The following is a 14,946-nucleotide window of genomic DNA, read 5'->3' as shown; positions in this document are numbered from 1 at the left end:
TTCATATTTATAATGAGCACATTTGAGAGGTTTTTGTTTTTTTAAGCAGTGGTTGCAAAAGGATCTCCAAATGAATGAAAAATTAATCTGGTAACGGTTTCAGCTTTCAGCTTTACAATTAGCCTTTAGCGTTAGTAGCAGCTGACGGAGTTTTGTTCCGGGGGCCGATTTGAGCAAACAGTCATCTGAACACATAATAAATGCAAAAGAAAAGTTTCATTTTACTCTGAGAAAATGAGGATTACATCTCGGTACACAGGAGTGAAGTTCTCTGGGGAATTAAATTTAGTAGGACCTGCCAATGTCAATATTTTGTGACAGATAATCAGGATTACATCAGAGGAAATTACTTCGCTCATTTTCTCCATATTGCATTACGTGTTGAAAACCCTCCCGGTATTCCAGCAGCTGGTCCGATTCTGTTCCTTTGAGCCGGAACCATTTTCATATTGTCCTGTTTCCACAGTGCCGGAGCCTGAGCCCAGAGCGAGGCAGTCTGAACAGGTGAAGGTCCTCCCAGTTCCCGGTAAGATCCCAACACACACACACATCGATTCATATGTTATATATAATGTGAAAAGGGAAGCACTTTCTCCCCAGTTTAGTTTTAAACAAACAATGCCCTGTCCACTGAATGTGATTCGGACGACCCTCTGAGTCCACCTCGACTGTCGGCCACAGATTTGGACGCCTGCAGAACTGACCGTTGCATCGCCATTACGCAATCTAATTTCCACAAATGGCGCTCGTTTTTGGTTGGGTTTTTTTTGAAACAACAAGTCTTTGTGTTGAAGTGTTCAGCTGTGAACCCACCCACCTCCTCCGTTGCCCCGCAGATGATCTAAACGACTGATGGAACGAGCGACCGGCCAAAAACGTGGAAAATGAGAAGGTTATGCTTTTGTTTCAGTCGGGAGCCAAGTCGTAACCGCAGAGTAAATGAATGGAAAGCCTTGTTCACTGCTTCATTGTGTTTCTGGCAGTAGTCTGCACACAGGGCAAGTTCAATTTGTCAGCAACGGGATAAATTGGCACAGGATATTTACAGTTATGCACAGAGTGTGCTGTAATCTCAAGATTTTGGAAAAAGAGGGCTGCTGGGATGGATTTCGTTCTTTCCTTGAACACGTTTAAAAGCATTACTCTGTTCTTTCTCCACAATTCTTCTTGTCTTCATTCCCACTCATTGAGTTTAATGGTGGTCATATATTTAATTCTCTTCGTATTTAAATTCTGTAACGCGTGCATTCCGATGTTTTAACTCATTTTCCTCCCACAGCGGCCTCCAGAGCCTTGGATATTTGTCAGCTTCCCAAAGACGAGGGTTCTTGTGCCAAATTCATCCTGAAGTGGCATTACGATCCCGCCAAGAAGGCCTGCACGCGCTTCTGGTACGGAGGCTGCGGCGGAAACCAGAATCGCTTTGAGACACACGAGCAGTGTGCAAGGGCTTGTGGGAAACCAGGTACGATTCTCTTATTAAATCAGGGATAAGACATCAAAGCACCGACGACATCATTTAACCATGGAAACCACAGAATGGGTGCAACTTGTAACCATGGAAACAAAAAAACTACACGTAAAAGTTACGAAAAAGCAAAAAAACACCACTTTCGGAAACAAGACCTGAATAATTTGTATTTTGAAGCATTCTGTGTGTTTTTTGCTTGTCCTATCACCTCCAGGATCCATGAGAAGGGGAGGAGCATTCGCCGCGGTGCGAACATAGGACCGGCAGCGAACGCGTGGCCAGCTTTCGCCTCTGTTCAGGGGATTCTGAGGAGAACCATCCAAACTGGCCGCATTGTCAGGATGCGATGCCGAAGCAACGGTGGCTGCACTGGATTCCACAAAACATGAACTTTATCCCCAGATTCTTGAAGTAGTCTTTTTCACAACAAGAAGGAAGGCAACACATTTTGCTGCATGATTTGTTTTAACCTACTGGTGCTACATAGTATGTTTGGTTTCGTTTTGTTTTTTTTACAGATGAGATTTTAGGTGCATTCAGTTTTCTGGAAAACTATACATTTTCTTCCTTAAAAAATTTTTTTAAATGAAGTTTTACAATTTAACAAGAAACATATGAATATATTGGAAAGAGATTAGCAATAAATCAATACATGCAGGACTGGCGTTAAATTCCAGTACCATGGTTTTATATTTTTCTCACATCGTCGTTTCCTGATTCCCGTTTCCAAACACACTCCATGCCTGTGGATTCAACCTTTCGCTATTTCACAGTCGCACCATCCACAGCCGTGTTTACACGAGTCCGTGTGTTTATAACTGACGGCGACCGACGGCTCGGATGCTAAAAAAAAAAATGTTAAGTGCACTTCTGGATCCGCCGCCTCAAACAAACACACGTTCCAGCCTTGGAGAAATAGAATGTACTTGTCAAGCTGTTTTCATTTTTGTTTCATTTGGTTTTTACTGAAATCTGTTTCATCGGGGCAAAAGGGAAATAAAAATGAATTAGACTTTCTAATAAACGTGAGCAACTGATTCCTTTCTTCCTGGTTTTGAATTAAGGTTAACGACTGAAAGAACAGAGAGGAGCGCTGGGGAAGGACAGGGATTCTCTGCTGCCCCCGCAACCCAGACATAACCCTAACCCGCAACCTAGACCTAACCCTAACCCAGATCTAACCCGCAACCCACAACCCAGACCTAACCCTAACCTTAACCCAGATCTAACCCAAACTAACAATCCAGACCTAACTTTTACCCATAACCCAGACCTAATCCTAACCCATAGCCCAGACAAACCTAATCCGCAACCCAAACATAACGCTAACCTTAACTCAGACCCAATCCTAATCCTAACCCAGACCCAACCCTAATCCAAACCTAACCCTAACCCATAACCCAGACCCGGATAAGAAAAAGAACAAATGACTGAAGTACCTAACAGAACACATCAGAAAGAACACAGTTCTGTAGCGTAGCTTCACTAATGCCTCCATAGTCCCAAATAACACGGATTAATTCAGGGTTTGTGTTTTAAAATAAGGGAAAAAAACTTTTTAGGGTCATGACCTTTGTCTTTGACACTTTAAATAACTTCTAGAATCAGACATTTAAACAGTCTGACCACTGTCTGACATCCCAGCTGCTTTCTTTCACATTCCTACACGATCAACAACCCGACGGCTTTGGAGCGTCGCTGAAATCTGGAGCTAACATCACGTCTCTGAGGACAAACCTGCTCTACGTCTCACAGCCTCCAGTAGTCGGACACAAATGTTTATTTTAATATTCTGCTCCGCTAAAGGAGCTCTACGAGTAAAGCTAACATGCTAACTGCTAACCTGCCCATCAGGAGCAGCTCAGGGTTCAGCCAGAGGAGCCGCGGACTGGCGGATGGCTCCGCCTCCCAGACACATGTGTTTCCTGTCAGTCGGCGGTGAACTTTATTCAACAGGAAGCAGACGCTGGAGCGTTCAAGCTAAACATTTATGGAGATGCTCACCCGCAGAAATCTTTAACCTGAGCTATTTAATCAAACAGGTTCTGGCTCGCGGTTCCAGCATCTGCTTCTCCTCCAGTGTTTGTGATGTAAATGATTTTTAATTTCCCAGATTGTCCGATAAAGCCACATTTTCCTTGTCATACATCCATTTATAGAACATAATTCACGTCCCACGGACTGAATTTAATTCCGTTTCTGTTTATTTAGTTTAAAACGTTGGCTCATCTTCCTCAAGATAAAAACGTAACTGGAGTATTAAATCTAACGTTATTAAATAACGATCCAGTCGCTTGTTATGTGAATACACCCCTGACTTAATGGGAAGAGACTTTTTTCACAGTAGAAACGTCACGGTTGGGGGAGCCCACATGTTTCTAATAACCGACGGTTCTGTACTATTGGAGTAAATCACGGCGGCGTGGCGGTGAGCCAGAACACACAACCGCAGCTCCGAACACGAAGCAGCCGTCCATCATGTGGTTTTACCCCCCCAAAAGGGCATCTGAACAGGTCACAAAGGTGGCTTTACTGCTACCACCTACAGGCTGATGCTGTTGCTAAGCGACCGGAAAAAACAGGAAGTGCTTGTGGTCCAAAGAAAGCGAAGGATTGAGGGTACGTTTATCAAATCAGCTGTTCAGCAGATCCAAGATCTCAACACCAGGCGTTATTTATGTCGCCGGACTTCCTGTTTACTCAAGGAGAAACCGCCACAAATAGAAGAAAAGCGTGTGATGGTGGGAAATGATGATGTTTAAGAGAGATGAGATCAAAAGTAAAATAAATCAAACTATTAAAAACTTTTATTTTAATAGTTTCAAAGTTCTTCAGCGGCGTGAGAACATCTGACTCCGTCGTTCAGAGTTCCAGCAGCTCCAACTTCTGACCACATTCGGCGCTCAGATCCCTCACGGTCTGGTCTGCTGTGGATTCTGGTGGATTTTAATCAATCATTCAAGTATTTTTCTTCATTCCTCGATCTGAACAAACAAACGCCTCCAGAGATCAGCGCTCAGGCAAAGTAAAGAAACGAGGAGCTCAAACTTCATCGTCCGGAGAAGAGAGACGATTAAATATTTGCTCGGTTGACTTTAAAAGACCTGGCGATGAGTTCTCCCTCAAAACCCCCGCAAACGCTCCAGATGTCATTTCTCCTGGGGGGGGTGAAGGGGAGCGGGGTGTTCACAAATCCTTCTCCTCTTTGATAAATTCCCTTATTTCCTCCCTTCATCACTTTTTCCCCCAGCGTGGAACACGAGCTGACGGCCAGGGAGGGTAAAGAAATGTTTCGGATGGAAACAAAGACTGAAAATTTAGGCAAAACTGAAGGAATAAATTTTATTGAGCTTCACTCTGTTTAAAAAATACTCCAAGGAATAGAAATCTTCTCCAGGAACTTAATGGAGACCTTCAGGTAGTTCATCCTCCACTGAAGACAGGTGGGGCTTTAAAAAAACCCAAATGGAAGCATTTACAGTCAGTCATTGACTAATCCTCTTTTCTCTGGGCAGATAAATGGTTTTATCATTAATAAATAACCTCAACAAAATAGTTGCACAACTGCAAACTCATCTTTTCAACAGCAGCCTCATAAATTAGTCTCTGGTGCTGGATTACATGTATGGGGTGGGGTGGGGGGTGGGGGTTGCGTCAGCTTTGATTTTAGGATTTTTGAATAAGGTGGAGCAAATATTCAAAGTTTAGCAACAACAAAATCAGAGCAAGTAATTTTTCAAAAATTAGAGATGAGTGTGTTGGCCGGTTGGCCAGAGAATAGAGCGGCTTAAAGATGATGTCTCTCTCTGGGGTGGGGGGTGGGGGACACCATCGTAGGTCTGAGGCAAGATTTTAAATTATTGACTTTAATTTACTTTTACTTTTTTTTTTTTTAAGTTGACTGACGCGTCTGTATACTTTTGGCAACAAACGTTCTCATTTTGGACCTCCATCGTTTCCGATCGACCTCAGCGTGTCGGACGTCCTGCATCATACGTAGGGTTAAATCTCAACAGCCAATCGGATTCTGCGTAGAGATAAACACACCAGCTGCACGGTGCCATGACTTCACATCCGTGCACACGCACACCAAACATACATGAACCCAGTGTTCAGTGTAATGGAACCAGTCTGGATGACTTTCTGTGTGCGTCCATTAACGCCCAACCCCCCACCCCACCCCACCCCACCCAACTCCACCCCCCCCCCGAGCTGCGATGACACAGCCCGCCTTGCAAATTGATTAAATATGGAAAAGCTGTTTTCAGTCGATCGCCAGCTGATGCCGTCATCGCCGCCCCGGAGGCCAGCGGCGTGTTAGCGTCGGAGATAACGGAGGGTGGACGACGGATTTAACCTCTTCATGCTCCTCAGGGCGGGGGGGCGGAGCAAAGAGCGCCGTGTCTGACCAATCACTTCATCACATGAAGGCTAATGTCATGTCATGAAGCTTTATAAAATCATCCATGAGGATGTCCCTGAGGGGCTTCCGTAACACGAGAACGTTTAGGTCTGAGCTCGCGTTTCTGTTCCTGCAGGTCAAAGGTCAGCTGATTCAGGTGAGCCAATCAACATCCAGCATGTCAGATGAATAAAAACAGCGATCAGCGATGCTCATCCTGCATTTTCAGATCTGACGTCAGCTCCAGGTGTGTTCAGACTTGTCCAATCACAACATTAGGAAACAGGATTTTTAGATCCGGTTTAAAAACCAGGTGTGAACGCAGCCGACACCGAATTCCTATGAATCATTCAGACTCTTAGCTGCACGGCGAACGGCGCTTCACAAGCAGCCGGCAGGACGTGTCAGAGTTTCCACCGTGAGCTGCAGCTTTCTGTGGTCGAGACGTTCAGCACACGCCAACAAAAACCAGCCTCCCTCCTCCGCCCCCCCCAACAGAATATTAATTAAAACAACCTCAGCACCCTGAAGCGGCGGTGGCGCTAGGAGCGTGGGATCACTGCTCCGTTGCTGAGGTGGGGGGGAAGGCGGCGCGGAGCTTTTACTGCTGCAGCGGCGCACATGCAGTTGTTCCATCCATGAGTCACCCCGCTGGCGCTGCGTCTTTCCACCCCCCAGTCGTAAAAGTCAGGGGCCTGGAATGGCTTTCACATTGGACCGGATCCCACCCTTCAGCCGCAGCAAAAACCACCAGCGGACTCAGATCTGACATCCTGCAGCATCCCCGCCTCGCGATCACCCATTTATGATCCGGCGAACTGCTGGGAGTGTCCCCTGATCGGATTTAAAACACCGAAGAGATCTGAGGGAACGTAAGCAGCGGGATTTCAACGTCTGTCCTCAGAAAACGCCGTCATGTCGGGTCGGAATCTCTGAATTCGACGACTTTTAGCGTCTGACTGTAAAGCAGAGGTTTCTTCTCCGACTTTACGTCTATAATTCATGCCAGGAGATTAAAGTCTCTCCCGGAGGAAGGTTGGAAAGAAAGATTTCAGGCTTTCAAATATTTCATCGTGACCTGTTTTATAGATCTACAGCATTCCATCAATAAATGTTTCGTCCAGTTTCCCCCAAAACGTAAGAAAATAAAACAGAAATCTATTATTCTTTATGTTGGCTGAATGACTTCATGATTAACACCCATGTTCATGCCCCCCCTCCCCTCCCCATCTGAAAGGGTTTTTCATGAGCAGCAGATTAAACCCATATAAAACCTTAGAGGAGGGTGGTGGGGGGCATTAAATGTTGGCATTGATCTGGATCCAGAAGCAGATCCAGGAATGGGTTTTTTTTCTGTCTTTTATATCGAACAAATCCTGCAGAATTTCCACTCATAATGCAAAAAAATGCAACATAAGGGGGGTCAAAGGTCAAAGAACACAAACATCCGTTATTGATTATTCACGTAAGTCATCACGCAGACAGTGGAGAGATTCATCGTTTCAAAGACACACGATTGGTCCGTTTTGACGACAGGAAGTTGCGTCTCGGTCACCGCGGCTCCTGACCTCGGGTTGAGGTGAGTCTTGTCGCTGGAGGGATTCAGGGGGGGTGGGAGATTAAAAACACGACTGCGTTCTGCAGACTCTCTCGGGGCGACAGATGTTTCCACTCCTTGAAATGTGTGCAGAGTTTGCAAACGGACGACGACGTCCGAACGCATCACCGGACCGATGAGGAAGAGATTTAGAGTAGAAAGAAGCAGAAATAAAGAAGTAGAAATAAACTGCAACGGTCACCTGATTGGTGCAAATCTTTCATGTCTGATTGGCTATGCCGATCTCCCACCCCCACCCCCACTTTGATGGATTCAGTGCTTATAGGACTTTGATGGATTTAGGCTGTAATTACAAATGGCGTTGAGCTCAATGCTGCGATCTTTTTAATTTTTTTGCATAATTCCGTTCAATAATTTGTCAAAATCCGACCAGCATTTTTTCCATGAGCCTGGACAAATCTGGATGAACTCATAACTCATCTGGTAGAAACGCACAGTCATCTATCCTATTTTTTTCATGTCTTTCTGTGGGAGTTTAATTAGACGGCAGTAAAACTTCACACTCGTCTGACAGGAACACATTCCTTCCATCCCGACTCGGGCGTGTGAAAAACATTTTTTTAGATTATTAATAATGAGACGTTTCATCCCAGACGTCCTTATCTCGGGACTGACGGATGACCCCTGTGACGTCATCACTGTTGGGAATACCCCCACCCCCCCCACCCCCCGGGATGCTTCCTACGATCTGCTCGACTTTAACCTCTGCTGTTAGAGGAAGTTTTTCTGCTCACCAGGGGAAACAGTCGTGTGAACAAAGAGACACGGCATAAAAAGAGGAGAAAAATAACCGCCTTGGTTTCAGCTGCTCCGTCCGTTTTTAGATCCTGGCTCTCCAATCGATGCCAGATTATAACCCAGACTAAATCACACGCAGGCTGGTGACTCATTTCTCCACAACCTCCATCTGCAGTGGTGATTGTGACTTTTTAATTTCCTAAAACAAATGAAACCTCAAGTATTCATGTGTGAACACCAGTCATTTGGGGGTGGGGGGGGGTTGTCCTCCAGTGATGTCACTCGAGTCGGAGCAAAAAACGAGAAGAAAAGTTTGATGAAGGACCGGACATCTGAAGTCCTGTGGAAGCGTCAGCTTCTTTAACATCTGTGTGTGTGCGTGTGTGTGTGTGTGTGTGTGTGTGTGTGTGTGTGTGTGTGTGTGTGTGTGTGTGTGTGTGTGTGTGCGTGTGTTTGGGGGGCCCTGCAGTCTGCAGTAATTTGCATCTTTTTAACGGTATGAACATTTATGATGGAGTCGGTTTGTGGGTCCCCTCAGGGGTCGAGGCTCCTGCCCAACTAATCAAGTAAAGATGGCACTTTAATTGCTGCTCCTTTGATGAAGGATGCCCAACACACACACACACACACACACACACACGCACACACACACATTTTACTGCTCTGAACAGACTCGATTTCTGTTTTTCTTGCTTCTGTTTTAGTTTTCTTGGTTACGACTGGTCTGTAGAACAAAACTGTGTTCAGAGGAACCGTTAACGTTATGAATATCCTCATAGAGGTTATTATAAATATTACAGATCAGAATCTTCTAGTTGTAGATACATGTTGAGTTATTAAACCAGAGGCTCCACCAGCTTGAATCTGGGGTCTGCTGGAGGTTTCTGCCTGATAAAAGCAGCGCTCCATTTTATTCTCACGACTCAACAACTGGAAAATTCCTCTAAATCATTTATATTATAGAATTAAGCAGAGATATAAATTATTTTTATACAGATTGGATTGATTGCTGCCTTCACCTACCTACCAAAGAGAAGCACCTCGGCTGTTGTTTCACGGGACGTCCGGTCATCACTCGTCCAACAATCTATGAAAGCAGAGAGAATATTTCTGATGACCAACTTAAAGCAGAATGTCACGTCCACCTATAAACCCTCTAAAAGTTGCCACGTTAATACAATCCCTTAAATCCTTCTAGAACCGTGAAAAAGCCACATCCAGACCACCGGGAACGTTCTCTGGAAGGCTTCCACGTCACGGTGCGCCGCAAAACCCCTTCCAGAGAACATATGGTCAGGATTGAGGGAGAACCAGAGGGGGGGTGTAAGTGGAGGCAGACTCCACTGCTGAGGCCGTCTGAAGGAGGAAGGCTGGAGGTGAACAAATGAGACGTTTGATCACAGGTTTAAGGGGGGGGGGCAGCGATGGAGAGGCCGGGACCCTCATCCATGTATTCCTGTGATGGTGATGTTCTAAAAGGTCATGTGTGATTAGCGTGGAAAGATCATCCGAGAAGCTGAGGGAAAGACTTCAGACATATAGGGAAAGCTGGATCTGCTCTTTAAGGAAGAAATGAAACTTAATTCTGGTTTAATCAATATAAAATGTAACCTTTCTGGACTAAAATTATTTAATGACAGTTTTTACCTCACAGGAAGAATCAGGTCTGCTTCTCGGATCGGTTCAATCAACTCTGCAGCAGGTGTGAGGCGTTTAGGGACACTCTGGGAACGGGAGATACTCACTAAATGTTCATCTCGTGACGCATTTAAGGACATAATGTAAATGTGAAACACAAGGAATAACCCACGTCACACCTAAAACTTCTCTTTCATTCATTAATTTTGACTTAATTCACTTTTGATTGAAACAAAACTTACTGCGCGTTAGAAAAGCGCAGCTTTGCGTGTTTTTTGTGGCGCAGCTCTCTGATTGGACGATAAATTCATCATCCTGGGTCCATCATCAGGAGGATGTAGATACAGAACACTGACTGAGAGTTCTTAGAGCAGAGAAAACATTCAGGATGAGCCACTGCAGCTGTCCGGCTGTCAGCCTGACGCGTTCCAAAAGGGGTTATGTAACATCAAAACCCAATTCATTCGAAAAATGCACCTTTTTTTGTAAGTAGAATCAAATCAACGCTCTGCAGGTGATCTGTGTTCAATTCCCTCTGCAGGCACAAAAAGTTAGGAGGTGGGGTCCCCTGGAGGGGGGGCTCATAAAAGGCGCATTCAGTTTGACTGACAGCAGAGCCGCTCCAGCCAAGACCAGATATCCTGACTTTTCTGGAGGATCAGGAAATCTGGGATTTGGGAATTCAGCCTGAGATCACATTTCTCTGAAAACAGCTGCAGAATTGAATTCTCTGTTCGTGACAACGGATTTCCTCCCGGTTCTCATGGTTTAGCTGAAGGACTCAGATTTGACAGGTGTTTCGGTATTTTTCAGGGTAAGCGGTTTGGATGCTGTTCCCATGGAAACGTATAGATTTGATGCTCTAATCCCGTCAGTCAGCAGGAATCATCTTTGCTCCAGTCACGTTAAATTTCCAGTGTTTTTCCTCCTCCCCGCAGCAGCAGATGTTAATTGGCACTCCACAGTGTTCTTCCTCCTCCTCACTCTTCCTCCCACACCATCTCCCCTCTTGGCCTCTGTGCACCATCTCTCCTCCTCCTCCTCTTCCTCCTTCTTCTTCTTCTCGGATCTCCCTCTTTCTTCATCATCAGTCTCCCACATCCTCTTGGAGTCTTCCCGCGGTCTCATGAATCACCATCATCCCACGTGGAAACATTTTCTCTGTGGATGTGAGGGAGGGTTTACTTAATGAAAACTTAAAAGTTAGTGCAAAAGGTTTTGTTTTTTTTCAAATAGGAAAAGGAAAATCATTATTTTCTCCTTTTATCTAAATATTTCTACATTTGATTTAAGATTTCTAAACCGACCCATGACGCGTTCATTTGCTGACGGCGTGTGGAGACTGCCCCCTGCTGGTGAACCTCCTCCGTTCCATCAACCTCTCCTGCAGTCTCCATCTGCTGAATCATCAACACATCCACAAGCACTAACCTGCAATCATCCACCAGGCTCCAGATTGATGGTTTATTTGAGTTTAACATGTCTATTTATTACCAAACTTCACAAACATGAGTTTACAAGTCCTGACTGTGTGACACTGAACAAAACAAATCATTAGCATGAAGGGATTTGGGGGATTTCAGGCGGGTTGTTCTCCTCTGGAGGTGGGAAACCACCAACGGGCAGCTGCTGATCTGGCAGCTCGTCGTCAATAACGTAGGCTGGAACACGACTAATGGAGCCAATAAAAGTAATTTACACCCTCACTGCACCGTTAAGGTCGTAAAAACACATGATGGTATGTTTTCCTTCTCCTGCCCTCCTGGTTTTGGCTGGACAAGATGTTTTGTTGTGATATCTAGTGGAATGCTGTTTATTCTCCCTCTAATTGAGTTTATATTTTAAAGGACTAGCGCATTAGCATCATGTCTCAGTGTGATTTATGTTTTACAGAGGAGGGGAACTCTTGGGATTGTTTGTAACCCCCCCACCTCAACCTCCCTGTTCTGGGATGTGAGGCAGAAGTGACCTTTAATGCTGGAATCAATGACCTCACACCGCAGAGCTCTGAGCGACTCTCAGCGAGCATCTGTGCAGCGTCAGTGACTCAGAGAGGATCCCACGAGTTTTCTGGTTTGCACACAAACGCACCACAAAATAAAAAAAGAAAGGATTAGGACAAAAGAAATAATGATAGATGGTATCCACTTATTTTCCGTCTGCTTTTCTCTGTTTCTTCTGTGTGTGCATAATTATTTCTTGAATCTCTCTGCACACAAAAAGGATGTCGGGAATAACACGAAACAGTGGAGTCAGCCACTTGAAACGCAGCTGGTTGGAATGGAAACATGTGAGCGAGGACCTGTGGAGCGTTTGGGTGCAGGAAAGGACTGAGTTGTGTTTCAAGTGTTGATAATGGTGGCTTTGGAGGTTACGACCTCTGGGGAGGCTTTTAGTTCCAGGCCATACATTCAGCAGAAAAGGCCGTGGACTTAAAATGTCAAAAACCTCCAGAGGTGCATCGTGTGACCAATAAACTGCTGCCGGAGCCGCTGCAGTTAAAACGCTCAGAGCTTATTGTGGAGATACAGGCTGACCTCGTGCGCTAGCTTCAAAGCGTTCCCTCAGCTGCTTCACAACAGAGCCCTGACACATTTTATACATCACACCAACCTGTAAAACCACCACGGGCTTCCACCGGCGTCCAGTTACCGGATTAATGAGCTGAAAGCCTTTTAAAGAGCAACGGAGAAGATTTAGGATCCACGGCCGCCACCCGTGTCAGAGCGTTGATTTCCTACAAGATGTTTTTTGCATAATTTACTGAAGGAAAAGAGAATAATTGCAATTAGTTTGTTTCACTTACTAATGGTACAAGAAAACACTGCTACATTTGAATTCACGCATGCACTGCACGTAAGGCCTTCACTGGGTAAAACTTTAAAACCCTGAAAAAATTACGGGTTAAAATATGAAGACAGGTGAGACAAAAAATGAGCTCTTTGATTGATTATTTGGATTTGAAACATTTCTATATGAATAGATGGAAGAAAACGTTAAAAAAATAAAAAGTTAAAAAAAACTGAGGGCGTCACGTCACAGCGTTGGTGGACACGTGTCAGTGAACATAAATTAGACTTTGGCCCGTACGGGGATCGAACCCGCGACCTTGGCGTTATTAGCACCACGCTCTAACCAGCTGAGCTAACCGGCCACCTGACGTGCTATCAAATATCACTGGAACTGATTGTTTTAATATCTGGATTTCAACAGAAGGAGAAGGGTGGGTCACCCTTCCAGAAGAACGGTTTTTAGGTTTACGCATTAAAATGCAGGTTTTTGTATGTAATCGAGGACAAAGGCGCGGACAGACATCCAACCTCCGACCAGCAACACGCAGGGCCGCTGCGTTCGTGCGTAAAGGCGCGCGTAACTGTCCAGGGATAAAGCTTGACCTGCAATGCGTGACGCTGCAGGTGTGTAATGAACTGTAAAGGATGCATGTGAGAAACACAACATATACACACAACCTGTTTCCCTGCAGACACAGAACACGATGACACGTCAAAAGGTCCAACCATGGACCTTGTGCGTCAAAATAACTTTACTTAATTGGATGTTTCCGTGACATTCCTAATTTTCGTCTGCCTCACCTGAGTGACGTTGCGCGTTCAACACGCGTCAGACCCGCCTCTGCTTGGCCGCGCTAGATGGTGTACTTAAAGCTGCACTTCTGCACTGAACTGCTGATGCTGCAGCTGCAAGGATGACACTCCAAAAAGTAATCTGAGGACGGAAACTTCACCTCTCAGATGTTTTCACCGGCTTGGCGCCTGTAATTACTCTGATAACGTGCTTAGAGTGAAACATAATTTTGGCCCGTACGGGGATCGAACCCGCGACCTTGGCGTTATTAGCACCACGCTCTAACCAACTGAGCTAACCGGCCACATTAATTCAGCCGCAGCCATCCTAAAATGACCTAACGACATGTCATTAACAGGTGCGGCCGCTGCGTTCGTGCGTAAAGGCGCACGTCACTCTCTCCAGGAGAAGCTGGACTTCTGCGCTGAGCTGCGTGATGTTAATAAACTGTAAAGGATACATGTGATGTACACAACTTATATACACATGTATATGCCATGTGCACATGAAATAAGGTGTTTGCCTGCAGAGGACACGTCACATGATCTGTATTTATTGATTTATTTATTGATTTATGCAGATCTTTCTCCAGATCTCATGTTTGACTGATGAAAACACTCTGCTCACGTGATGGTGACGACTTTCGACGTGTTCTTGGAAGTTAAACACCTGAATCCCCGAGTCACTGAGGGACTGAAGCCTCAGGTGGAGACACTTCTTCATAATTTACCGTTATTGACCTTAGAGGATTACCATAACCTCTCCTTGATCTGGTGTGTTACTAACGTGACGAAGAAAACAAGATCGTGGCCCGTACGGGGGTCGAACCCGCGACCTTGGCGTTATTAGCACCACGCTCTAACCAACTGAGCTTACCGGCCTCTGAGTCCCAAGGAAAATGAAGTGAAAACAGTCTCTAATTCATGCGTAAAGACTCAGGAGTCTCTGGTGTGGTTTGCAGCTGCAGCTGTTTAATTAACTCTGAAAGAAGAATCTGTCCAAAACCAGCTGTAGATTTAAAAAAAAAACACAGCAATATAATTATTTAATGAACGCATCAGAGGTTTCTGTGACACTCCTGCTGCTCTTAGATTTAGACACGAAGACGCGAAAAAATGTGGACTCTCCTCTGAATGATGACGCCATTTCTCAGTCCTGTGATGTCACAACTCCCGGATATTCACGAGTCAAGGAAGACAGATATGAATGTAATAAAAGACTGGCCCGTACGGGGATCGAACCCGCGACCTTGGCGTTATTAGCACCACGCTCTAACCAACTGAGCTAACCGGCCACGTGAAAATATTAGCAACAACGCAAAAAAATAAAAAATAAACAGCCATTCTAGAGTGCGCATGCGCAGTACCACAGTCTGTCAGCTCCTCACCAGAGTTCAAAGTCCAGCTCAGCAGAAGCGCAGCTCAGTGATCAGTTTCCTCCTCACACTTCTGGCATCCCGGCTGCTGACATGAGGCCAGGATGGGCCAACCAGTC

The 14,946-nt window shown here is 45.3% G+C and overlaps 1 protein-coding gene and 4 non-coding genes across 7 annotated transcripts in view; 1 reads left to right on the top strand and 4 right to left on the bottom strand.

Moving 5' to 3' along the window:
• The window catches only part of col6a3 (collagen, type VI, alpha 3), an 82,138-nt gene extending 79,630 nt beyond the window's left edge, over window positions 1–2,508 (top strand). For all 3 annotated transcript variants that reach the window (XM_068329352.1, XM_068329351.1, XM_068329350.1), the window contains 3 exons: window positions 467–526; window positions 1,280–1,465; window positions 1,686–2,508. In XM_068329352.1, coding sequence (XP_068185453.1) covers window positions 467–526; window positions 1,280–1,465; window positions 1,686–1,729 — 290 coding nt within the window. In that variant the 3' untranslated portion in view covers window positions 1,730–2,508. The remainder of the gene's footprint in view (window positions 1–466; window positions 527–1,279; window positions 1,466–1,685) is intronic.
• Window positions 2,509–12,947: 10,439 nt separating this feature from the next.
• Window positions 12,948–13,021, bottom strand: trnai-aau (transfer RNA isoleucine (anticodon AAU)). Its single transcript has one exon. It is a non-coding gene; the product is annotated as a tRNA-Ile (tRNA).
• A 661-nt stretch (window positions 13,022–13,682) lies between these two features.
• trnai-aau (transfer RNA isoleucine (anticodon AAU)) lies at window positions 13,683–13,756 on the bottom strand. The gene has a single exon. It is a non-coding gene; the product is annotated as a tRNA-Ile (tRNA).
• Window positions 13,757–14,259: 503 nt separating this feature from the next.
• Window positions 14,260–14,333, bottom strand: trnai-aau (transfer RNA isoleucine (anticodon AAU)). The gene has a single exon. It is a non-coding gene; the product is annotated as a tRNA-Ile (tRNA).
• Window positions 14,334–14,672: 339 nt separating this feature from the next.
• Window positions 14,673–14,746, bottom strand: trnai-aau (transfer RNA isoleucine (anticodon AAU)). Its single transcript has one exon. It is a non-coding gene; the product is annotated as a tRNA-Ile (tRNA).
• Between the last annotated feature and the right edge of the window lie 200 nt (window positions 14,747–14,946).

This window comes from Antennarius striatus, chromosome 12 (assembly GCF_040054535.1).
Source record: "Antennarius striatus isolate MH-2024 chromosome 12, ASM4005453v1, whole genome shotgun sequence".
NCBI classification, from domain to species: Eukaryota; Metazoa; Chordata; class Actinopteri; order Lophiiformes; family Antennariidae; genus Antennarius; species Antennarius striatus.
This window is presented reverse-complemented; position numbering and strand designations above follow the sequence as displayed.